Here is a 25,749-nt window from a genome sequence, read left to right as displayed (position 1 = left end):
TTTGCATATGTATTTCACTCGGCTCACCTCAGAATCTTCTCATGTAGTTAGGGAAAAAAACCAAGGACAGAGGAGGATGCCAGTGTTTTTTGCTGACATGGAATTAAGGATTTTAAAATTCAAAAGGCATCAAAACATTTACTTATGTTTCTTGTTTCTTTTCTTTTCCCCCTTCTCAGAAGAGAACCCAAAACCCTTAGTAAAGTTTAGAAAAGACACACAACACCTCTCTCCTTTTTACCTGCTCTTCTGGCAGAATGAATGTCTTATCTCTCAAATCAGTTTCAGGTTTTCAATTTTGTCTCTCTTTACTAGTCACAGTTAGGTGCATAATACTGTGATATAATTGAACACGACTTGACCAGCACAGTGGGATTGAATTGATCACTGCAGGACAAATCTTCAAAAAGAAATGTGAAAATTTAGTTTTTCCTCTGTATGAACAAATACTTTGGGCTGTTTAAAAGTAGATTCCTGAGGTGATTTGGTGTGCTGATATAACAGCTACCTACTCTGGCTTCCCCATGGCTGGGATGTCTTTTCCATACGTCCTGTTTCTTCCCAAAGTCTATTGCACAAAACACTAAGGCTTTGATCTGCTTCACAACAGAAATGATAGGAAGTGAAAAGAAATAAAGCATTTTGTATTGGACAAAATCATGAACATTATTTTCACATTTTAGAGCCTCACATAAAAACGTATTGCAGAGAAGACAAAAATCTATTTAATTTTCAAAAACAATTGTTCCTTAGAACTGTTTGATTACTCAGCTCCTTCTTTTTTAATTACCTATTAAAAATTCCTCAGGACTACTGTTTGGGAACTTATTTTAGGAAATGTAGTTCATCCATTTTCAGATAAACATGTTCTTCACTTTTTAACACCTCTGAAATTGGGATGCTTTCTTAACATTTGATCACTTGATGGGGTTGATGAAAGATGGCATTGCCCTAGTAACTTTAATAATTCTGTGTGCTGTACTGGTTGTGATTGGGCTCGACTGTGAAGCAAAACAAAACAAAACAAAACAAAACAAAACAAAACTCCAAAACAAAAACAAACAACAACAACAACAATACCCTGAAAATGACAGTGGTATAAAAAAGGAAGACATTGAGATCTTACTAACAAATCTGGGTTGTCCTGCCCTGGAATTGTACTCTGTGAGGCTGGATGTCCACACTTCTTTCTTCTTGTTGTTTCATTGTGTTGAGAGCAGGGTGGTATCTGTGCTGCTAACTGTCTCAAGGACAAACAGGACTGCTGGGCCCCTGTGCTTACCAAGGTTGTTAAGAGATATTTGTCCGAGGAATGTGCGGTTGCCTGGAGACCTTATCCGTCAAGGACGGGAGCGGGGCTTAGCCCCGACTCATCTCCTGCATAGTTCACCCCTTCCCTCCTCCCTTCTTCCACTAGGACCGTTCAGTTCTGGCAGGACCCAATGAGAATCAAACAGATTGGCCGGACCCAACCAGAGGAGGACTAATGTTTAGCTGTTCAAATGTTAACCAATTAAAAGAACACTGTAAAACTGCTTGCCTTTCATTATAAAAACCCTGCTAACGAGGGCTCGGGGCCTCTCTTAGTGTCACTGGTTAAGGACGCAGAGGACCAGGTTCGAACTTGCTAATAAATGACTCTTTGCTGCTTGCATTGATCGTGGTCTCTGGTGGTCCTTGTGGGGTCTCTAGCCTTTGGGCACAACAATTGCTCAGGGACTTTATTTCCAAGGTTATATGAGGGTTCAACAAAATCGCCCCTGTCTGTCTGTACTGCCCAAATTCCAGCCATTAAGAAAAAACAAAAGATCAAGGAAAAACAGTGCAAGGCAAGGGCCAGTCTCTTAAAGAAACTTCTTAGCAGCTGCCAGAGGTACTTTTACATAAGCCTGAAAATGGCAATGGTAGCTCAGGGAGTGTGGGAAACAGTCATTTTGCTGAGCTTGCATGAACCCAGATTAAAATTCCATTCCTATGAAGAAAGGAGAGGCCTGGAAAAGAGGTGCTAGCACCTGCCATAGAGCAGTCACTGGGCATTGATATTTACAAGATCATTAAAAATTCCTCTATAATTAGAAACTAGAGAAATATCAAAGGATAAGTCTTAAATGTTAAGACATGAAGGCAAATATCATTGAAGATGAGAGATTCCTTTAGTCACAAGCAACCAGAAAATTAGCCCTTTCTTTTCTAATATCAAATAATTTAGAAAAAAAATCTTGGTATTCATAGCCACTGACCTCAGACTGTAATCAGAACAGAATTATATTTTCTGTTGCTTTATTTGATTCTCAGATGTCTCTGCTTATCCAATAAAAGTGGAGCAAAAGTGCAACTGGAGCTGGAGGGGGCAATCTGCATAGTGAATTGTGTGTAGGTATAGACTCAACAGTAAGGGTGTGCAGAATTTATTCTGAGGTGGGTGAGAAGATTGATCAGTTTGTCTCAATCTGCTCTCTGATTACGTTTTCACTACTCCTTCAGAAATTTTACTTCAATAAGATGTGGGAGAAATTGTACAATTTCTTCAGTGTTTATTACTGCATTTAGTTCTCATGTTGTCCACAGTATCTTTACATTCTAATTTCTAAATAAAAATGTTGAAACAAGGAGACTGTTAAATTTAACCTCAAATTTGACTAGTGCATAGTTGGAAATATAATTAAATTATGATTGGAATTTTTCCAAACTGACAACATAAAGAATTAAAAATTCTCATATGGAAGAGAGCAAATCTTACTTAAAATTAAATTTCTATTACATTTGAGACACCAATTTTGGAATTTCTTTCACTCTTAGATGGCTGTTTTTATTCTTTTTGCTTTATTAGATTATCGTTTGGCAAAAATATTAAACTGTGTAAACTTTAAAAAAAATGTGTCATTCATTGAAGCCAGATTTCTATCATCAGTTCCTAAAAGTTGTTATTTTGTAAGACTTACCTTTACTTGTAAGTTATAAACACACTCTTATTTTTTAGGGGATTACAATATGTATGGAATAATGGGATATAAAATGTTCTCTGTATTTACTATTTTAGATTATCTTATATCATGAAAGAAAAAGAATCTCAAGATACTATGTGCCTGATCCGCTTAAGTCCTAGCAGCTTATTTTTAGAAAAAGCAATATTAAACAATTGGTAAAAATCTTTAAAAATCCAATAGATAAACTATGAATTCACCTGGGTTGGTGGGTTCGTAAATATGTTTTCAATAAAAAGTCATTTTGATTGTTGTTTCTCTATTGCCTTATCTTATTGAGAAGGATTACCCATTCATACTTTTTATTTTTAAAGAATAAATCATAAAAGCAACAAATACATGCTGATATAATAATTTAACTTAAAGTGCCTTCAGGGGAAAGCACATTTTTAAGAGATGAAATTTACCTGATATATATAATATCCTATTATTATTATCAGATTGAATGTCTTCCATGTGCAAAGCACTGTGGTCGTCTTTGAATGTGGAAGTCACATTCCAAATAACTTAATCCCACTGAAATGTGCATGAAGTAATAAATACCTTTATTGCTTCAGCAGAGCAGAATATCTTAGCTGTTATTAAATTAGAGTTTTAAAGTAATAAAATAACAACTGACATTCCACCAATTCTTCTGGAAACTTGAGGCAACTTCATATGATAAATGCCTAAATACACACCGGTAAGTTAATAATAATAAAATGGAAAGGTATGTGTATTTCTGACCTATTTAGAAAGATACCTTTGGAGAGTCAGTTTTTATCTCTGACACTATCCTATTCAGAGCAATAAATTTATTCTCCTCCAACTTTGAGGTTCTGTGTTATCGTCTATCTAATGGCATTAGAATCCCAAATCACTTATCTTTTTATAAAACCACTTTTTAAGTTATCAAGCAGAGACTGTACTGTGATCTGTTGATGTTCTTGGCACTTTATTCCATTATCCATGTAGCAGTGTTTTTAGTAATGGATGCAAGATTTAATAACTTTCTTATCAGGTGGTAATATTTCACTAAATCACAAAACTGAACGCTCCTGTTAATGTTCAAATTTATAAATTATTTTGGATGGATACCTTTTCAAGAGATATGTAAATTCTAAATCTTCTTGGCTGTAGACTTTGAAGCTATTATGCACTTGTCAGAAATAATTTCTTGCAAGATATCAGATCAGTAGCTTCACTTGTTCAATTTATAATCAGAAAACTTTTAAATAGGTAAAATTTTATCTTTTACACACACTTTACTTTTACTACAAGGTAGTGTATCTATGTATTTGTGATAAAGTGGAAAAATTATAGAAATGGAGAATGATGTTAAGAATTCTAAAATCTGGTTCTAACTCCAGGAGTAAATCTTATTTAGCTTAGAGACCTTAGCACGTCTTTTAACTTTCAGAAGAGTCAATAAAACTTGCTCTAATTATGTCACATAGGGCTACAAAGAATATAGAGGAAAATAGTGAATATTGAAAAACTTTGAAAATGTTAAAGTACTCTCAAAAATTTATGTGCAAGTTCATGCATGTGTATGGGTGTGGGATCCTCCTTTGGTTTGATTCCTGACTTTTTGGAAGTGAAAGTAGTCATTCTTTAGTGCAGTTTAGAAGGGAGTATGATATTGTGCTATAGATTTTTTTTGAGACATAAACAGCAATTTCCATAACATTTAATGTGCAGTCTTAGAATGACAGCAATCAAAATTGACACAGGATTTTAACATGGACTTTTTGCACATTTGATATTACACACTTAATGTCCTTTTTAATCTTCAAGAATTTAATAAACATCAACGAATTCATTTTGGTTTAATTTCCCAATAACTGGTGTGGAATTGATGTGTTCCTTGGGGCTCCCCAAGTGTGTTAATAGGTAGTTGCTGTAAATGCATCATTTCAAAGCCAATTTCACCTTAGAATCACACTTACTCTCCAAAATGGGAGAGACAGTGAAGTAAGCATTCTTTATGAGGACAAATTTAGATAACCTCATGTGGTCTTTCACATGGATGAACAAACTCTTATTCAAGATGACAGAAACTTTGGCTGAAATTTTTGCACTGCATGGTAACCCAAAAAAAGCATTCTGTTTTGTTCTTCTGATTTTGTATTATAATTCCACACACTCAATTGTCATTTTTAAATATAGAGTGAAGTAGAAATTCTATATAATTATGCTTCATTCAGAAACTTGGATATACAAGATAATTAGAAGACAATTATAAACTTTATTAAAGGGCATGACATCTTCTTATAATGGCTGTTGGGATGTATTTTAGAAAATCTGATTTGTGTGCTGTCTTTCCTCTAGGCTTCTTTACCTGCCAAGACTGATCTTCCAGAGTTTTTTATTGCTTCTTATAAGTGGCCTGGATGGACTCATGGGCCATTGGATCAAAAAAATTGTGCTGCATCCTGGGCATTTTCCACTGCAAGTAATAGTCATTTTAATTACTTCTTTATAAACTCCCTTTTCACTCTAGAGCCTAAGAGAGTAATTAAGAAGTTTTTAAAATTAAAATGTTTAAATATTAACATATGGCCAATTAAAATAAAACCATACTCTGGCCAGTGAAAACTATCTAAGGATTATACTTTTTAGACTAAAATTCATCATTAAGATCTAATTTTAGATGGAGAATGAATTAAAAGTTCAACAAAGTAAAGTTGCCAGAATTTTTTCACTTTTTGAGAGTTAAAACCAGATAATAAGAAGAATATTAAGGTTCCTCTGCACCCATAGTATTATCTGTGATCCTGACATGAATATATACACCCTCACTTAATTCTTGCATATTTTCTGTTTTGTAAGATCAAAATATATGTAATGTATATATATTAAACTATTTGGAAGTAAAGCTTCAGAATTAAGTAATCCTCATTTGAAATAAAAATAAGTAAATATACAAATTCTGACTCTAAAGTGGTAAAACTGATCTTTAAATAAAATTAACTTACAAGTTCATATTAATGTTAATCCAGAAATGTAAAAAATACTTCTTCTATAGCTACTTTTATAGAAGCTCACAAATCCAATAAATAAATTTCTCAGGCTCACCCTAAGATTTGATGTCCAAAATTGTACTCAAAGGAGTACAGATTGTATTTTAGCAATTAAATAAAATTGACATGATGAGAACTGGACACTATCAAAGATACTGTGTTCTATGGTTTATAGATAATTACAAAAGAGTACTTGAAAACAACTTAAAGCACTGAAAGTATTGTAAAGTAAATGCATAGGCTCTTGGAGGAGCCAGCTGTGAAATAGGCTGACATCTTTGTTTATATGTCCTTGCTTCACAGTATCAGTGAGGTCATTCCAGAGATGTCTTTGGCACAGCTGAAGTGTTAGCACAGGGCCAAGTCTACATTGTTCTCCCACCTAATTCACTAGATCCACACAGAGACTATTCAAAATTATTTTGTGGTTTCAGAGGACTCAGTTTTGTATTTTGTGTAGTAAGTATGGCAAATAGAAACTACTATACTGGTGCATGTGTGAACAAATGAACTAAGTTCTAAAAAATCTAGAAGTTAAAATAAGAAAAATGTTTTTAAGAGAAACTATAAGCAACAACAAGGAATAAATAAAACACTTAAAGTATGTACATATAAAAAATTATGTAACCAAATAAAATTCAGAAGCTGAAGAGGTAAAGGTGTTGGAATGGTGGGAGAGATATGTGCCACAGAGTAAACTTGGAGACACAATAAAACAAACAAGGAAAATAATAGTGTGTCTCAGAGGTAACACTCAATAAAATTTTCAAAACGAGAGCAGGAAATGATTGAACTGAGTCATTCTTAAATTTTGTGACCTTTTCCAAGTATTTCAGGTGAATTTGGATGCAATTTTCATTGAGATTCAGAAATGTCTATATAAGTTAGAACAACATATTGTATGACATTAGGATTTAAAACACCTTTTTTTTTTTTTTTTTTTTTTTAGTGGAAATCTAGATTGATGGGGCTGGAAGAAATTTTAGAGGTTCTCCTTTTCAATCCTCTGGTCTCATAAAGGGAGCCCTGTAGGTTAGGTGACTTACCTGAAGCCAAAACAGGAGGAAGCTCAGAAATGATCCTGAATACAGGACTTCCCACTCATTGGCTACTGTTGACACCATGAAACTATATTTTGAACAAATTAAGTTACACTAACATTTAGCAAATTCATATTTGCTTCTGAATCCTTATACTGAATGTCAAAGCATCATAGGATTTCTATTTTCTTTTATGATACAGGGAATTATTCTCTTGAGGATTTCAGAAATGATAGTATAATGCCATTTGCTCCTATGAAATGTGTCTTAGCAAAATAATAGATGGAAATTGAGAAGGAAGTTGAGGTTATAGATTTAATACTTATTAAGCATTTAAACTGCATTAGCAATTGCACTATGGTTTTGCACACATACTATAGTTACATAAGATATGTATATAAATGCATTATTTAAAATGAATTTTTTTAGACAAAAACTTAAATGAGTACCTTGAGGGGTTCCAGTGCACCCATAATTCTGATGGGAAGAAAACTAACTTCCACTGAGAAAAAAGAATGGATACAAAAAAAGCTATCTTTGTTGGTTTTACTAAAAGTGAGTAAACCTTGGGGTTAGCTTGGTATTAAACATCAGAAATGATACTGTTGTAGTTATCCAACAACAAAAAATCTGTTATTGAAATACTACCCACACTAATTTTTTCATGGTCTCACCATTTACATTATCATGAAATCATGTTCAAAATGATGACATGTACATTTCTGCTACTGGTTGGTCAGTTTTTCCAGTCTATTATTCTATGAGGGCAGAATTATGTCTTTTTTGTTTCTTGTTCCTTACTGTAATTTCTAATGCTACTGTGCTTTTGACCTACTAGGTGCTCAGTAAGTATATTGAGGGAAGGAATGAACTTATGGCAACAACAATGCTAAGGAATTATTTAAGCAGAAGAATCAATCATAAATCATTACTGCATATCTCTATATAACTAGTAATGTTAATTAATAGTCATAATATTAATTATACCTTATTATATATAACTATAAATTATACATATTACATATCACCAATTATACATATGACATTACATAGTATATACATATATTATTATATACTGCATACATACACATATAGTATATATAGTATATATACATATGTATATAGTATATATACTATATACATATATTAGTATATTATATACTATATACATATATATTATACATACATATATATACTATATACATATATAGTATATATTATACAGTATATAATTTTTAACTATATTATTATGTGTAACTGACTAGTAATATTAAGTAATAATTATACCAGTTAATGATAGCTTTAAGAATAGCTAACTAAAAACATACTCACTTTGTATATAACAAGTGAAGTTCATGTTTACCAAAATAAAATTAAGATAATTATTTTCAATATATTACAAGCATAAAAGTGTACTATGTAGCTGTTAGATATTAGATAAGTTTTTAATAATCTGAATTAGCTGAAGTATGTTCTCCTGGGTAGCTAAATTAAATATCAATTTTAAAATGAAGGATTCAATTTACTCCAATATATCAAATTAGCATGGGTGAATTTTCAGTTAATATTTTTACAAACCATTTTCTTGATTTCTCCAGTTTACTTACATTCATTTAAAATGTATTTATTCATAATTACATGCAAGACACTGTGTCAGTGATAGCAGTATAAGTAACGTAAGAATCTTGCCCTCAAGAAAGTCTGCCAGTTGACAGGCTTCTTAACGAAAGGGTTCAAAAGTATACAGAACATTAAAGGAAGATGTTAGAAAACCTTCAAGTTCCATAAGTTAAGGGAGTAATATGAGTACAATACAAACATCATGACTGAAATTATATTTCTGTTGAACTGACTGCAATACATAGATCTATTAATGACACTTGTTCTTAATCTCAAATTATGTACAATTTTGAAAACTAGTTTAAGGTTTCAACAAAAAAGGATAGGATATGTGACTTACCAGAAGCATCATGTTGTGTGCCATGTGAATATTAATCAGTATTCTATTTGAAACAGGTGTGGCAGCTGACCGAATAGCAATTCAGTCCAAGGGTCTATACACAGCCAATCTGTCCCCTCAGAATTTGATCTCTTGCTGTCCTAAGAACCGTCATGGATGCAACAGTGGAAGCATTGACCGGGCCTGGTGGTTCCTGAGAAAACGTGGGTAAATAGCTGCCCAACATGTGTTTCTAGGTTTTTTATGTGTGCTATCTTAAGTGAAAATAAGGAAAAGGTTTTGACGTGTTTTTACAAAAAACAAACAAAAAAACCTTAAAGTAACACACACCCATACACATGTATATAAACACAAATAAATGTTACTTTTAAATATATACAGTACATGCTATCTTCTGAGATTAGAAGCTATTGGAAATAGTTATTGAAGAATGTGTACATTTCTATCTAAATTAACATTAATTTTTCTTTTGACGACTCAAACAAGAATTTTCTTCTTGCTGCTCTGAGCCCAGTTGTTCTACTGGGTCCCTTCAGATGGAATGCAGTAATCAATGTTGGTGACACCTTGATTGTGCCTTTTAGGTAGCTAGGTTGATGATTAGAAAATTCCAGGAAAATTAGATTAAAAAATCAGAAGAAAATCCGAAATTACAAAAAAGTAACTTAGAGTTGCCTCAGCTCATCAGTGCCACTAACTGTGCTCATCCCATTTGGTGAAGAATCTCAGGTTGCAATTCCTGACTCTCACAACTTTTACCAGCAGCTTCCATGTGTCCACTGCAGAGCTGATCTACTTCAGAGCTGATTATTTGGCCAAGGACTATACCTAATAACTAGTAGGATGCAGAGTGACTCACTATTCTTTCACCATTCAATCAGTGCCCTTGACCTGTTTTACAACAGTTAGATGCTATGATAGAGAATAAGTGTCAGATATTGCTAGGTAGCATTAAATTGTAAACATTTTTTCATGTATTTTGCCTAATAAGATGGTGCTTTGAATGGGCAGCTTGGGCTGAAATCTTCCTGGTATAGTAGAGTTTGACTGGCTTCCGTTTTATGCTATGATAAAGATAAAAGTTTTTCAGGAGGTTAAAAATACAAATTATCATTAAGGTCTAACTAAAAGTCATTGTATTAGTCTCCTTGTGCCATCATAACCACATATCACAGTCTGGGTGATTTAACAAGGGATATTCTGTTTTGGAGACAGCAAGGTCCTCCTGGCTTGCAGATGGCCGCCTTCTTGTGGTATTCTCACTTGCTGGCAAGAGAATGCTGATGTATTTCCTTTTTCTTATAAGGGCACTAAATCCCATCCGTGAGGGCCCAACTCTTACACCCTCATTTAAATTAATTATGTCCCAAAGGTGCAACTCCAAATGCCACCACACAGGTCTTACATCTTCAACATATGAATTTTAGATTCACACAATTCAGTCATACCACTCTACATTTAATGTAAATGTAAACGTGGCATATTTAATGCTATTTTATGCTTTGTTTTCATCATATTCCTTGCTGAGATTTTCATACTTTGTTGGACACTGTCATGTTTTTTTGAACCAATTTTAATGGATATTTTTATGGTCATTTCAGTATTAAATATCTATAAAATCAATTATGTAGTTTTAGTACCCTATCTACCTTTGTATTCAATAGGATTATATTATATTTGGAGCCAAATAATTTGCACTTTGCTGAGTTCACTGTAAAAATCAGACATCAAAATAGTTTTTAATCTTTTGTGTATTGTATACATCTTACAATCTGATAAATTTTACTTTAAATATTATATAAGTATTATAATATTTCCCCAAAGTATCATGAACTATATGGGCATATAGTCATTAAAGTCTTATGAAAGATAGTATCTATAACTTAATAAAATGTCAACAAACCATAAAACCCATAATTCTAAAATGTACATAATTTATGATAATCAAATTGATTATGTCTTCATATTTAACTGGACTCTTCCACTATGTATATGCATGTGTGTGTGTGTCAACTTATATATAGAAAACTTCTTGTATTAATATTACCACCAGCTTTATTAATGGTCACTTTTCATCCTCAGGAAATTCTATACTAAAGATAGAATTATTTATTAAAAATGGATTGAAGTAAAATTCAAAATAATAATGAAGAAATAATACGGGGGTAGAGAGCAAAGCAATGTCATTGAGCAGCAGTGTTGGAGTTTGTTGACATTTAAAAAGTCATGCGTGTAGGTAACCAGCAAAATTTTGAATGTTTAGTACAGTAAAATTGAATATAGACAGAATATTTTAGCATTTCCCTAAATACCACTTTTGTTTTTTGCTTATTTCTCATAGACTGGTATCTCATGCCTGCTATCCACTTTTTAAGGACCAAAATAGCACCAATAATGTCTGCGCCATGGCAAGTAGGTCTGATGGGCGGGGAAAAAGGCATGCCACCAAGCCATGTCCCAACAGCATAGAGAAGTCCAACAGGATTTACCAATGCTCTCCTCCATACAGAGTCTCTTCCAATGTAAGTTTGAACAGCAAGAACTAGTGATGTCTGACATCCTCAAACACACACAGCTCTGTTTTTAATACTATTTAAAAACTTTAAAACTATTAAAGACTATTATATTTTCAGGTTTTTTTTTTTTTCTTAGAGTGTCTATGAAAGACTTCGAGTACAACTTCTATTCTTTCTAATATTAGCAATGTAAAGATTGGCTTAATTTAAAATATGACCAGGAAAATAAAGTTCTTAAATTATGTTTTATTGTGTGTGTGTGTGTGTGTGCGTGTGTGTATGAACTTGATGAATAAAAGCTAAGTCAAACCTGCTTTCACTGAATTTTTTGTGGTGGTGTTAATTTGATCAATCCTTTACTCCCCAAGGTAACTAAAGTGAACATAACCACAATGGGAAAAATACTCTTGGATTCCAGTTAGTTATGTTGAAAACCAAGGCAAGTTTTATTCCATCATACCAGTGTCACCTGGCCTTCTCGATTCTAAAATATCTGACTCCTCACTGACTTACAGTAATCTCTAAAATACAGTTCAGTATTTTTACCATGGCAAACAGGTCTCCCATGAGTTGATTCTGACCTACTATTTTTACAGATTCAGGTCCTGCTAGCATTTACTTTCTCTACCTGCACCCAATGCTCCTGATGTATTTGACTTTCTCTGTTCTTCAGATACACCACACTCATTCATGCATGTCTACTTAGCTAAGTGATAATTCCTCTCAGTCAAGGTGTTAACCCATGGTTCCATCTAGTGAAATGTCATATGAATGTCAAGGCCTAGAGTAAACTTTCATCATTTTTGAAGTTTTACTGGACTTCTAGGTGGGATTAATTTCCTTTACGGTTTGTAGCCATGGCAATCTATGCTTCTCTCTATAGTAGAACTTCGTATATAATAATGAAATTAGTTGTGTTAATGTCTGTTTACATCATCGAGATATAAATATCTTGAGGTTACGTGCATAGTCAGTATTTTTCTATCATTTCTAGATTGTACTTTGTGCTCAATATGCACGGAAGGAAGGAAGGAATGAAGAAAAGAAATTCCTTGCCTCCCTACTAAGGGTATATTGGGTGGTAACACTAAAATATTTGTACTGAAGCTATAGGGGAACTCATCTGAGATAGCTGTTGTGATCAAAATAATGGAGGTAACACTGATCTCCAATGATTAAACATGGCTTTAACTTTGTTCTGGTATATTTTTGTCACCATAAAAATAATATACTTTCTCTCCACTCCAAAATTATTGTTTAGTGATAAAGTTTAATTTAAAATATGAGCACATCTTTAGCAACTTTATCAATGTGTATTTCACATTTGTTTTAAAGTATGATTAAACTGCACATGATCAAATCATTTCAGATATATAATGCCTAAACTATACAACAGCTAATATTGCCCATCAAACAACAGGTGTGGTATTTCTGATAATGATGATAATGCTCTTTGATATTTCCTATTCCAGGAAACTGAGATAATGAGGGAAATCATGCAAAATGGACCAGTTCAAGGTAAACTTGCATGATATTCAGTTTTATGTTATTCATTCTTTAATAATATAAATGTAAAAGGATTTTAATAAAAATTGCTTTAAGAATCCTCATAAGGGTTTAATAATTCTAAAACCAGTTCAGTTATGAGATTTGCTTAGCTAATTGCTTAATTACCTGCCGTTGTATTTTAAGAAGATAGACTAGCTTATATATTGAACCCTTAAATGTTAGTGATAAATTTCCTGAAAGTCTGCTAAGTATTTGCAAGTGATCATGGACCAACAGACAAACATGAAATGCCAACTAATTATTTTGCAATGTATCTCACTTTATTCATTCAATCATGTTTAAGAAGCATACATAATGTTAGATATTTAATCACCTTCAGTTTCAGCAGATTAGGTAACAGATTGGAAAAATTAGGATAAATAGAAACAAACTAGATACATTTCTTTTGCATTAGCTGAAGGAAAATCAAATAAGTCAATATGAATTTTGTGTCTTACAAAGGCCTCAAATTTGACAATTTTGTAAATGTGTTGTTTGAGATAAACTAATGGTAAATAACAAAATTATACAGTGACTCACTCTATATTGACTTTAATTTTTAAAGTACCATCTCTGATAATAGTTTCTTTTGCTTATTTCTAGAATTTTATTTTGTAATAGTGACATGGATAAAAATAAATGTACAGAATATGTTCCCTGTATAAACATAGTTTTGAAGTGCATGGAAGAAAAAAATTCAGTGAGGCATGAAGTAGAATTTGGGTAATAAACACCAAAGAGCCCAAGTATTATCAGTGTAGTGGAATACAAAATTAAAAATTAAATTTAAAATCTTTGATATATACTTCAGAAACTGTTGAAAAGTTTTTCTTTTTTCCTTAATGCTGATTTAATTAGTTCAATATACAGCAGAAATCATGGATTTTCTAATTATGTTAAAATAATGTATTTACTGAGGAAACAAAAAAATTTACACTAAACATGTTCTGAATTTAAGAAGTCCTGGGACCTTATGTGAAATCTGAAAAAAAAAAAAAAAAAAAAAGAGCAGATTTTTTACACTTTTTCAGTTGTAGAAATTGCTGGCTGTTGTAAGAGTGAGAAATTCAGGTGTAATTTCAATGGAGTTTATGTGACAAATTTGAAGGATCAAAGAAATTTGAACACTAGATTAACTTAAAGGCCCAACTTTGACATTTGCCACTTAAATGATTTTGGCAATTTACTTAACCTTTCTAAATCTTCAAATCATTGTTTTACTGTTTGAAGGGTTTCTTTCTCTCTCTTTGATGACTCAAAAGAAATTTGGATCATAATTAAAGTTGAGGAACACCTTAGACTTACTTTATTGCCATATACATAAGTGTTCATAAATTTTACATAATGAGTCAAAAATAAGGATAAAAAATTCAAAGCAATAAAATAAAAATGTGAATTATTGAACACTCATTTAGCAAATGTTTGTTGAGAACCTGTTTCTTGCCAACTCAAGCCAGGGGTAAGACAACAATAATCAAGACATGTCCCTCTTCTCATGCATGAATGTTACAGTTTTCTTTATTGAGTTTAATGCAACTTTCCAAGAGTAGAACTTCACTGCAGTAGTTTATATACTTAAGTGTTTGTGTCGGAAACTGAACAAAGTATCATCTTTGCATTGATTCTGATGATTCCTCACCCTATTTTTTAGTTAGCAGTGTTTTTCAGCAATGGAGGATATATTTTATTCATGATGCTTAGAGTGGAGCTAAATCATAAAAATTAAAGGAGTCTGGTTCTATGGAGGAGAAAAATCACTAGCAATATCTTCACATTCTTATGAATGGATAGAAAGCTGCTTGGCTCTTGCTATAGATGCAATGCAATTGTGTGCTCATTGTTGCCTGACTTAACAGTTAGCATTTTCCCCATCTCAATACAAAAAAAGTCAAAAGAATAGAATGTTGAATAAATAACAGTGTGCATCCTTCTAAAATCTGTACAATTAAAAATAAGTATAGGTGATGGAAAGAGAACAAAAGTAGAAATCTGCATTGAGTACAGTTATATAAATTCTTTAAATCCTATGGGAATGTGTTTTAGAGTAGATAAAGAAGGTTTAACCTCTTTTGAGACTATTTGAAGAGCATCAGGAAATACATGTCGCATTAAAAAAATGAAATAAAACGTGGAAAACTTAAAAAGTTGTATTTGACTTTGGAATATAAATTTAAATTTAGGATCTGCCAAATAGTGGTATATATTTTTTATATAATCCATGTCAAACTAAGATTGATAACACTGTTTGTAGTTATCAGACTATACATATCTACTCCCAATTAGAAAATCTTCAATTCATGACCTTTGGAAAAGAACTTTAAAGTGTTTTACTCTGAAATGTCCAATCCCTTCCATAAAGCAGCACACAATACAGAAAAGAAGTAGTGAAGGTGAGGGAGTGCAGGAGAGCTTTAGGAAGCATCAGCTCTACTTTTTAAATAATACAACACTGGCTTAGCTTTCTAGAGCTGGGAGGATGAAATCCTGTCAGTTTTCTTTTGCCAGGGTTTTGCTTTTTATTAAAACTCTGAAAGAAACGGTTTGTATTTATTTATAAGGGTTAAGGAAAGTTGCTTTAAACCAAATTTGCTATACTCACCTTTCTCTACTAGCTTAATTGGGATTTTGAGAAGCTTGTGGTGAAGCACCACATTAATGGAGAAATAGCAATTGCTGATCAACTGTAGTGGCCCTTCCCTGCAAGGGGCTCCATTCCTGGTAATAGTGCCTTTGTTGATTAAGACTTGAGTGGCATTTTAAAGGTATAATGTGTAGTCAAGTAATGTTCTAAGTAGGTAAAATTTGTTTTTACAAGAGAATAGGAAAGCATCATAATCAATTAAGTAGGAAAGAAAATTAGGCTGAATTGTACAATCCCTTCAAAGATTCAGCTCCATGCAATTTATCCATTCATTGTTTGGGGAGATTTTTTCTGGAGACTTTTAAAGATGATTTTTAAAAAAAACTGTGCCATTTGTTTTGTTGGGTTTTATTTTAGCCATAATGCAAGTCCATGAGGATTTCTTTCACTATAAGACAGGGATATACAGACATGTTACCAGCACAAATGAAGAATCAGAAAAATATCGAAAACTTCGGACACATGCGGTCAAACTTACCGGGTAAGGCAATTTCTTAAAATCTTTCTAATTTGAAAGATGTGGGTTCAGTTATGGAAAATGAAACTGAAAATAATAATACATAGTGCATTTGATATCAGAATTCCCCTTTTTTGTGAGAGAATCTATTACCAATTCAAAAATTACCCAAACCTTGCCAACATTTTGCTATTATTTTAAAGACAGAGGAATGAATTGGACATAACTTTCCTATGTTCTTATATGAATACATGACCAGTGAAACTCCACATCATGTACAACCAAAAGAATGGGATCCAAATTAGAATAAGTTGTACTCCATGTATGTATAATATGTCAAAATACACTCTAGTGTAATGTATATCTAACAAGAACAAATAAAGAGAAGACCATTGAAGGCTAACTCAATATTCTGGGAAGGATGACCATTTCCTGCTTCTCACTTGTGAATATGTCTTTAAGAATCTGTCTAAGAGCAAGGAAAATGTATTATTGGTGTAAATATTACATATGACCTAATCAAGGGGAAGTTGCCAATCTGAAGTGTATTATGATTGGGGAGAAAATTTTTAATGGAGTTACAAATGTTAGCTATTAAGCAGGAAGAGAGGGTAAGGTCATTTTTAGCTTGATATAAGTTTTTAAAAATATTTATATGAGAATTGAAATCACATTGATCAAATTTGAAAGTAAAATACATTCACCTATGCAAGGGCAAGAAACAAAGTTCAAAATTTGTTTGGTGGTTGTGTCTCAGGGGTAAATACATTCACAAATAGGCCCTACTCTGAAAGACAGAACCATTATAAAACCACTTACCCCAGAATCTTCTCAGTCTCATTCTGATTGTGTCCCAGTCTGCAAATTCTTTCTCAAAATATCTCACTCCAATTCAAAGGAAATGTTACAGAAAAATTTTTTTTCTTTCCATCCAAAACTCTCTCTTTTCTCATCTTTCCTCTTATAAATAACTTCATTCTAAATGAGCTTGTCATTCCTGACAAATTTACTGAGCCCACAGAAAACAATCTCACCTACAACTAAATTGTTATCTTCTACTGAGTTTGGAAACCTCTCTGAGTAAATTTCTAAGATATATAGACAAATCTATCCTGTGGGTGTCTCATTAACCCTCTGTTCTCATTTGTTTTAAATATTCCAATATTTCAATCACAGAATTATCATGTCTTTGAATCAAGGATACCAAAGATCTATGACTTGTCTTGATTCAGGAATGTGAAAATGTATGTATCTTAGAATTGAAAAATGCAGTATTTCATGTTAATGTAGGATACTGATTTTTAAAACTACTGCTAGGAGAAAAGAATAAATATATATGATTTTACAAACAAGAGATAATCTCTACTGAATATTTGGAATACTTTCATCTATGTCCTACATAAATAAAATCAGAGAAAAGAAAGACAAACAGAAAAAAGTAAGAAAAAAGGAAAAAGAAAGAAAAAGGAGGAAAAAGTTCATGTGAAATAGGGTACTGCAGTATGAAAATTTTAAGAGAAGGAATTTTTTGCTAATGTTTTCATTAGAAGTATATAAAAATGTTAGTTTCTGAACATTCTTTCAAGTGATGGCTGCTTTTCTTTTTCATTTTAGCAGGTTTATTCTGTATAATCACTCCACTTTAGAGTCCTATGGCAGGTTCCTGGTGACTAACCTTAGGTTGAATGGAATAAAGTGCCTGCCTTAACTGAAAAAAAAAAAAAAAAAATATATATATATATATATATATATATATATATAGAGAGAGAGAGAGAGAGAGAGAGAGAGAGAGAGAGTATCATTTTTTTGTGAGTTGCATATGCTTACCACTAAAATTAATGAGCTTAAAAAAGTAAAAAAATCCCAAACCAAACCTTAGAAATAATTATTAGCATGACAATTGGTGAAAAAAAGTTGGAAAAGTTTTCTCATTTTCTATTGATGAAAAGTTAGACAAACTAAAATAGAAAAAAAAATAGGATATAGCATTTTAAAATAATGCTACTCAGGTTAATTTTACTCGAATATAATAACTCTTAATATAATGTTATGGAAATTAAGTTTAAGACATGTGTTAAAAGAATTAGTTGTTGAACTAATAGCTCATGTTAGCTACATATTTTAATACTGATCAATTTGTTGTCAATAGATGAGTAAATTTGTCACTCTCATACTTCTTCCCACATCTTGTTCTATCGTACTTGTACTATTGGTTAGTTATGCTATTGTTTCTGCCCATCAAAGGGTGAAAAAATAGCTGCATTCTACTTTGAAGCCATAGTTTATATGTTATCATATGCAATGTATTATGGAGTCAATAATAAGTAAGTACTTTTTGACAGCGGTTCTTCTAACCTTTAGTTTAATTTTTATTATTTTATTAATTAATTTTATTTTTATTTTTATTTTCCAGTAATTTGTTTTTATCAAGAAGGGCTCATAGGGCTTGAGTTACCTAATGTTTTGTATTTTCAAAAAACAGTTGTTGTCACTATTTTGATGAGTAACATAACTGGTATAAAATCCTGGGACTATAAACCAACAGAGTTTTGCAGATGTTGCCCTAGGGTCTGCAGCATCCAGTCTTCCTACAGAAAGTCTCAGGACACCTAATGTTTTTTCTCTTTACAAAAATGACATGACTCTACTTGAACACTCATTAATTTTATTAATCCTTGAATTTAACATATTTTTCCATATGCCAGATTTTTGATATTTTCTATTGTCTTTCTTATAATGACATTGATCTTATAGTTCTTTAGCATTTTATTATATATAATTGCTGTACTATGATCTGTCAAATCCCTACATTTATTGTATTTGCTGTTCATTCTTCAAATGGCTCTTGCTTTTTAAAATATTCTTGATTTTTTTGTTTCCTCTTAACTGGTTGTCATTTAAGGTTTTCTTTGAGTTATATTTAGAGAATTCATGTTTGTGATTTCTTTAAGTCTTTATCTGACTTCTCCAGTTCCCTTGAATAATTCATATTGAGCTTTATGTTTTCACTTGTCTCTTCCTGCACTGTTTGAGGAAGGTCTTTTTATTCATACATGACAATAGAATCTATTTTGATATATTTATACAAAGTATGGAATATATATTCTTCCTGAATTCTTTATAGAAATTTAATCTCAAATCTATGCATTTCACTCTCTAACACTTCCTATTTTTTCACCCACAACCCCTTCTCCTCTGACCCCATGTGCTTGTAATGTATTATTCTGTTCAACTTGACCACTGTTTGTCTCTCTTCTCCTTAATGCCCACATAGTCTTCCTTACTTGGTTAAAATCCCATAGTGAATCTTTACTTTCCCCTTTGACATATGCCCTGGACTCTTGTCCCTTGTTTAACTTATATTAGTTGGACAGACCTTGATTCTGGTTAAATTTGAATCATTCAGTTTTGTACCTGCATCTGATCATAGTTGATAAAAACTTGCAACTATGTTTATTCACTCTAATTTATAATGACATATTTCAAGTAGATGTCTAATACTATCAGGTAATCATGTTCTGAATTATTACTTTGTTTATTCTCCCACTCTTTAGGTGATTATCTCACAACTTGTTCTTTTTCCTTGAATCTCCAACACCTTCCCGCTTCTTGGTCTTGATGATAACCTCACCTTCTATTTCCCTGAAAAGACTGAAGCAATCAGAAAACACTTCCTGGAAACACAAGTGTCACCTACCAGCACATACTGCCTCATAATCTTTCTTCCACCACTTACATAATTGCACCATCCACACTTCTGTCTGAATTCCTCCTTGCATATTGTGTACCCCAGCCCCTCTCAGTTTTCAAAGACAATGCAGAGGTAATTTCCCCTTTTTCTTCTCTGGAACCAATTTTATTTATGCTGTTAAATACTAGTGTTTCTTGGATTAGAAGAAGAAAAACTCCTTTTCTCTTGACTTCACCTTTTCCATACTTCAGTTTTTCTCTCCTTACCTTAACTCCTTGCAAAATTTGCCTGTACTCACTTTCTTTACTACTTCTTCAATTCTTTGTTAAATCTCCCCGTCACTTTCTCACTACCCATTTCCTCTTCTCAAACATTTGTTTCAAGGTTGTCAATGGCCTCCACCTTGTTAAAATCCACTGGTCAGATTCTGTACTTGCCCATCCCCTCACGTGGCTTTTCCTTATGGTCTACAACTTTTCAGGGTCCTTTGCTAAAGTACTTTTTTTTTCTTTCTCTGTTTATCTATGCTTTGCAGTCCTGGCACGGCCCAGTCTTAGGTCTTAGAACTCCAGTCCTTTCTGTCCTCACTCATAATTGGTGAACTCATCAGTTCCAAACTCACCCTGATTTTAAGCACCATATAGAAGCTAGCACCAACTAAATTATATTTCTAGCCAAGACTTCTCTCCTGCTCCCAATTTATATATTCCAAGGTCTACTTAACATCTCAACTTGAATGCACATTATTAGGAAGAGAGGTGCTTTAACTTTAGCACTTCTAAAACAGAACTCCCAATTTTCCCTTTATCCTTGTGAAATAGCATCACTTTTTTTCCATTCCAGCTGATGACAACTCCATCTTTCCCTATGCTCTGGTGGGAAACCTTGGAATTGTCCTTTATTCCTTTCCTCACAACCTTCTTTCAATATGTCATAAACTTTCAACTCCAGAAGCCAATCAGTTTTCCCTCTCTGAACTTCCACTGTGGTGCCTGAGCTATCATTAGTCAATATTTTGTACCTGGATTTCTGAAGTTATTTCTAATAGGTCTTTCTGCATTTACCTCTTCCTCTGACAGTCTGTTTTCAATATAGACCCAATGGTTTTCCTGTTAAAACTTTACTCAGGTCTTGTCACTGCTTTGCTCACAACACTATGACGATTTCCCATTTCCCTCAGGGTAAAAGTCAAGATTCTTACCAAGGCCTACGTGATCTGAGAACATACTCCCACTCCCATCAACTTTTTCATCTCAACTTCTACTTACCTGTACCTTGTTCTCCTTGCTTTAGAGGTTCTGTATTGTGTCAGCAACCCCCACTTCAGGATCTTGCTTAAAATACTCTTCTACAAGGTATCCATTTCCTTCGTTTCTGTGCCTCCATCTAGTCTCTGCTCAGATCTCACTTCTCAGTATGCCCCCCTTCCTGAATTCTCTACTTAATCTGCTACTTGTCTTCTGCTCCAGAATCCTGAGCTCCCTTACCTGCTCTGTTGTTCTAAATGGTCACATAATTATCACTTTCTAACAGTGTATAATTTAATTATTTTTTATGTTGGTCATATACCATCTATCTCTAGTACTAGAATAAAGCTCCAGAGAACAGATGTCTTTATATTATGCACAGATGTTGCCAAACTACTTAATGCATGGGGGATCCATAATATACTTAATGCTTTTTCTATTCAACAAATTATTTGTTAGCTTGTGTTTTGAGATAGTTCTCCTTTGTTATTACTCATCTTTAAGTAGGTAACTATTTGTTCAAAAATAGAGTAGGCAGTATTTGGAGAGAGCTGATGCACTCCTCGGCTTTGATTCAGGTTTGTCTATGCTGGACCCACACTCTCCAGATCGACCCTTGCTTTTGTCCTGGAAATATTCTGTTTTAAGTTCCTAGCTCAGAAGGCTTGGTGGGACTTATCATAACCCTCATGCAGGTATCCGCTGCCATGTGTTATTGTTGCCTTCCTTTTTACTTCACCCTGTGTCCTCTTTCAGACATTGCCTCTGGAGGACTGGGTGGGACTTCCAATATGGTCAGTCCAACCAGCTTTCCTGTGTTGCTTTCTCAACTAACCCACCAGGGGTAGCATGAGTGGGTTATGGCATCTCATTGTCATAGTCTGAAAATGGTCCTTGAGAAGATCTTGAAAAGCATTTCTGGAATGCCTTACATATTTAAGTGGAAGGGTTTTCCTCTTTAGGTCCAGAGATGGAGGGAGAGGACTGTGGTGAGTGTCATCTCATCATCCATTCATTTAGATACAGCACAAAATGAGTTTTTCTATTATTTCTCAAAGTTGCGTTTTGTGATTATGTCTGCTGCTTGATTCATTAAAGATAGAAAAAAATATTGAGGATTTGAAATTTGCTTCATTTTTCTGTTCTTAATTAATTAGAGACTTTTCAGGAGGTTACACAGAATAAACCTTCTTCATACTGTGTCATGTACCTGGAAATTCAACTGTACTTTGATTTTGTTTATTATCAGTCTGAAAGTTGCATTTTTCCAAATTCCCTATGTAGGTTTCATAATTAATTTTTGTTTTCTCAGTAATGTTCTTAATCTAGAAAAGTTTCCCCACTACACATTAGGTGATGGATATAATTTTTCCTATCATTCCACGAATTCTGTAAATGCCAACATAGACATGGAGACTCTCTTGATTTATTAGAACTGATCCTTTGTCATCTCTACCATCTATGTAGTCATGCTGATCATATTTTCTTCACTCTACTCCTATGTTCATTTGTGCTGAGTTTGAAAAACATATAAATCTGTTTACATTTAATTTCTTTGACATCGTTTCTATATTCCTCATATCCAACATGTCAATTGTATTAGTGTATTTACATTTACTTTCAAAAACTCCTAGAAAATTGCCTCACATATGTGACAATTAATGAGGCTAACCTTGTTAGTAGGAAAATTGCTCTGGGGGAATCTACCTATTTTTCACAAATATTTTGTATCACCTGGGCATTGTTAGGTGCTCTGGAGCAGTAAATTTTCATTCATTTCCCTATTAGCAATTCCTTATTTGGTAATTACTACATTCAGGAAATTAATGCATCAGTGAATTAGAACATAATCAAATAGCTCAAGGAAGTTAATGTTCCTTATCAAAGAGCTTAATATACTCCTATGAAGTACCTGACAAATTTATCTCAACAAATTGTGTTCTGCCCTTTCTGTAGAAGACAAAGCTATTAGGTTTAACTTGGGAAGAAAAAAAGAAATGAGTTTAAGCTTTTATCAAGTACCCAGTACTGGGGAACACAAGGAAGATTAATATGTATCTTTAATCTTAAGGAGTTTAGAGAATGAAGCAGATACATCCACAACTGATTCCACCTTAAGATGATACAGCATTATGCTTTATGTATATATTCCCACATAAGTAAAGCACAGAATGTGGGTTAATAGGACAGGATGCAAACTTGTAATTCCTTGCTCTGCTCCTTATTGCAGTCCTTTCTCTTCTCTCCAAAACTTCTGTCCATCCTAATTATAGAAGCTATATTTATAAAATCCTTTAATTGAATAAAAACCCACATATTTTGAGACTTGTCATTATATTATATACGAATATGAAGAAAATATTACTTACTAAACTAAGAAGTTTTGATTATAAGATGAAACCCGATTTTAGACATGTTAAAATGTGAAAAATATTGTTTTATAATCAATATAACATGATATTTGAAAATTTCATCAAAGCTGTTATTCTCTGTATTATGGTCCTATTCCAAATCTTCATGACCATCACAATTTATTCTGTGTCTGTGTCCACCCAACATTCTGAACTTTATTTGACTACCAAGTCTAAAGTTGGTAAAGTATTACATAAATTTCTTTTGTTTTGCATATAATTCTCAAGAATCACTGCTGAAATTCAAATGAGTAAATTCAGCAGGTCAAAATTTTAGAACATTAAGGAACATAATTGGGACAAACATTGACATTTCTTTATATCATCATTCCTGCTAATGGAATAGAATTATGTTGAAAATAAGCTCCACGTGTCCCCAAGAAAGAAAAATAAAATAATTTTAAGACTATTTTTATCATGTTCAATAATGTTTTATTTGGTAAGTATTTATTAAGTATATGTGTCAGGTATTGTTTTAGGTGCTAAAGTATGTCCATGAATAAAATAGACAAAGATCCTTATCCTAATCAAAGTTATATTCTACTAATTGATATATAACTTTTAGAAAATTAGAATATTTTATAATGGCCTGAGTTTTGACACTGAACTTTATATGTGTTTCTGAAGTCTGAGGTCAAAAGTATCAAGGTTTTTTTTTGTTTGTTTATTTTACATATCACTGTTGAATAATTACTCAGGACAAGAAGAGACCAACTACTGTGAGATGTAGGCCAGAAGGAAAACAAATGTTAGAATAATCAAAGAAAGACAGATTAAAGAATAACAAATGAATTTTCCAAGTATATTTTGAATAATGATTGCAGTTTTTTTTTTTAAATGAATAGAACACCCCCTCAAAATACATAAAAAATGCTATTGCAAAATGATAGAAATTGGTTGTTTCCAATTATTACTGTGAAGAAATCTGGTTTGAGTGAATCATCAAAAAATGAATCAGAAATTTCTGTAAACTTTGATATAAATCCATTATATGACTTCAAATTGGGTATAATAGAATGATTTCTAAATTATTCTTTTTTGTATGCTCAACAAACATTAAAAGCTAATTCACGGTGTTCCTGGTACTGTGCTGAGTACTAGGCATCAAGAGAAAAATCTAAAACAGTTCTTGCCCTCACAGTATACAGTTAGTCATTAAACAAAACACATAAAATGTGAAATTATGAGACCTTTATAAAGGAAAGACAGAAAAAAATAAAGTTTGAGCTGAGATATATGAATTGCACAGAAACAAAGAGAACAGATTGTATCATGGCCCTGTGACTACAATGCAGAACATTTTGTGAACATGAAGAAGGTTGTGTTTGCTGAATCTCAGAAGGCAAGAATTTGGAGGCCATTAAACAGATTTTAGTTCAGATATTAAGCATTTTATTAATAATCTAAGAAGTCAAGGGAAGTTATTAAACTTTTTAAGTAGTAAGGTGGTGTGATCTTTATTTGCATTTTTAAAATAGTGCTCTGACTATAAAGAGTGTAATAAAAAAAGGCAAATTTTGATACTCTAAATAAGAGATAATATTCTGGTCTTGGTAATATGGTGGAAAAGTTTTGGAAATATAGGTAGAGCAAGAAATATTTAGGAAGAAAAGCTAGCGGACACGATGTGGTGCTGTAATGGAACATGGTAAGGGAGGAGTCCAAGATGGCCCACTCTTAGAATAATAGTTTTGTAAATTGGATGGGGTGTGGTGCTATACAAGGAGATAGGGAAGGAGTGCACTGTTGGGCCTGATGACCCAGGCCCAGTAATCCTGGGAGGATTATTTTGAGACATAAGATCAGGTCTGGGGTGTAGTTGTAGTTCAGTGGTAAAGTGCCTACCTAGCATGCATGAGGTCTTGGTTTAGGTTCCCAGCACCCCCATTCCAAACACAGGTGAATGTCAGAACAAGCAAATAGATGCATTTGATCTCAAGGCCAGGGGATATAACATTCAAAGATGAATGAGATTAAAAAGGATAATAGTTGAGACCAAGTCATGAGACAATCCACATAAGAGAGAGAGGAGTAGCCAGTGTGAAATTTCTTAGAAATCTGGAAGGCTGGAAGGTTTGGAATCCAAAGAGCGTGTGTAGAAATGGGCCTTGTAGGGGATTGTGTGGTGACTCTTCTGTATTCAGATAGAAGGCAAGGTTAGATGAAAACATTTTAGTGTTTAGGATGTGCTACGTTGGTGAAAATTCCTATCACATCGTGTCGTTTATCTCCAGGAAGTAAAAACTGAAGGA

At 33.0% G+C, this 25,749-nt stretch overlaps 1 protein-coding gene across 1 annotated transcript in view; it reads left to right on the top strand.

Moving 5' to 3' along the window:
• Positions 1 to 25,749, top strand: part of Tinag (tubulointerstitial nephritis antigen) — an 86,371-nt gene that overhangs the window by 29,795 nt on the left and 30,827 nt on the right. Inside the window, exons 5-9 of the mRNA XM_047558805.1 lie at positions 5,295 to 5,418; positions 9,043 to 9,193; positions 11,328 to 11,508; positions 12,975 to 13,020; positions 16,049 to 16,172. Of these exons, the coding sequence (XP_047414761.1) occupies positions 5,295 to 5,418; positions 9,043 to 9,193; positions 11,328 to 11,508; positions 12,975 to 13,020; positions 16,049 to 16,172 (626 nt within the window). The remainder of the gene's footprint in view (positions 1 to 5,294; positions 5,419 to 9,042; positions 9,194 to 11,327; positions 11,509 to 12,974; positions 13,021 to 16,048; positions 16,173 to 25,749) is intronic.

This window comes from Sciurus carolinensis, chromosome 7, assembly GCF_902686445.1.
Source record: "Sciurus carolinensis chromosome 7, mSciCar1.2, whole genome shotgun sequence".
Classification (NCBI taxonomy): domain Eukaryota; kingdom Metazoa; phylum Chordata; class Mammalia; order Rodentia; family Sciuridae; genus Sciurus; species Sciurus carolinensis.
This window is presented reverse-complemented; position numbering and strand designations above follow the sequence as displayed.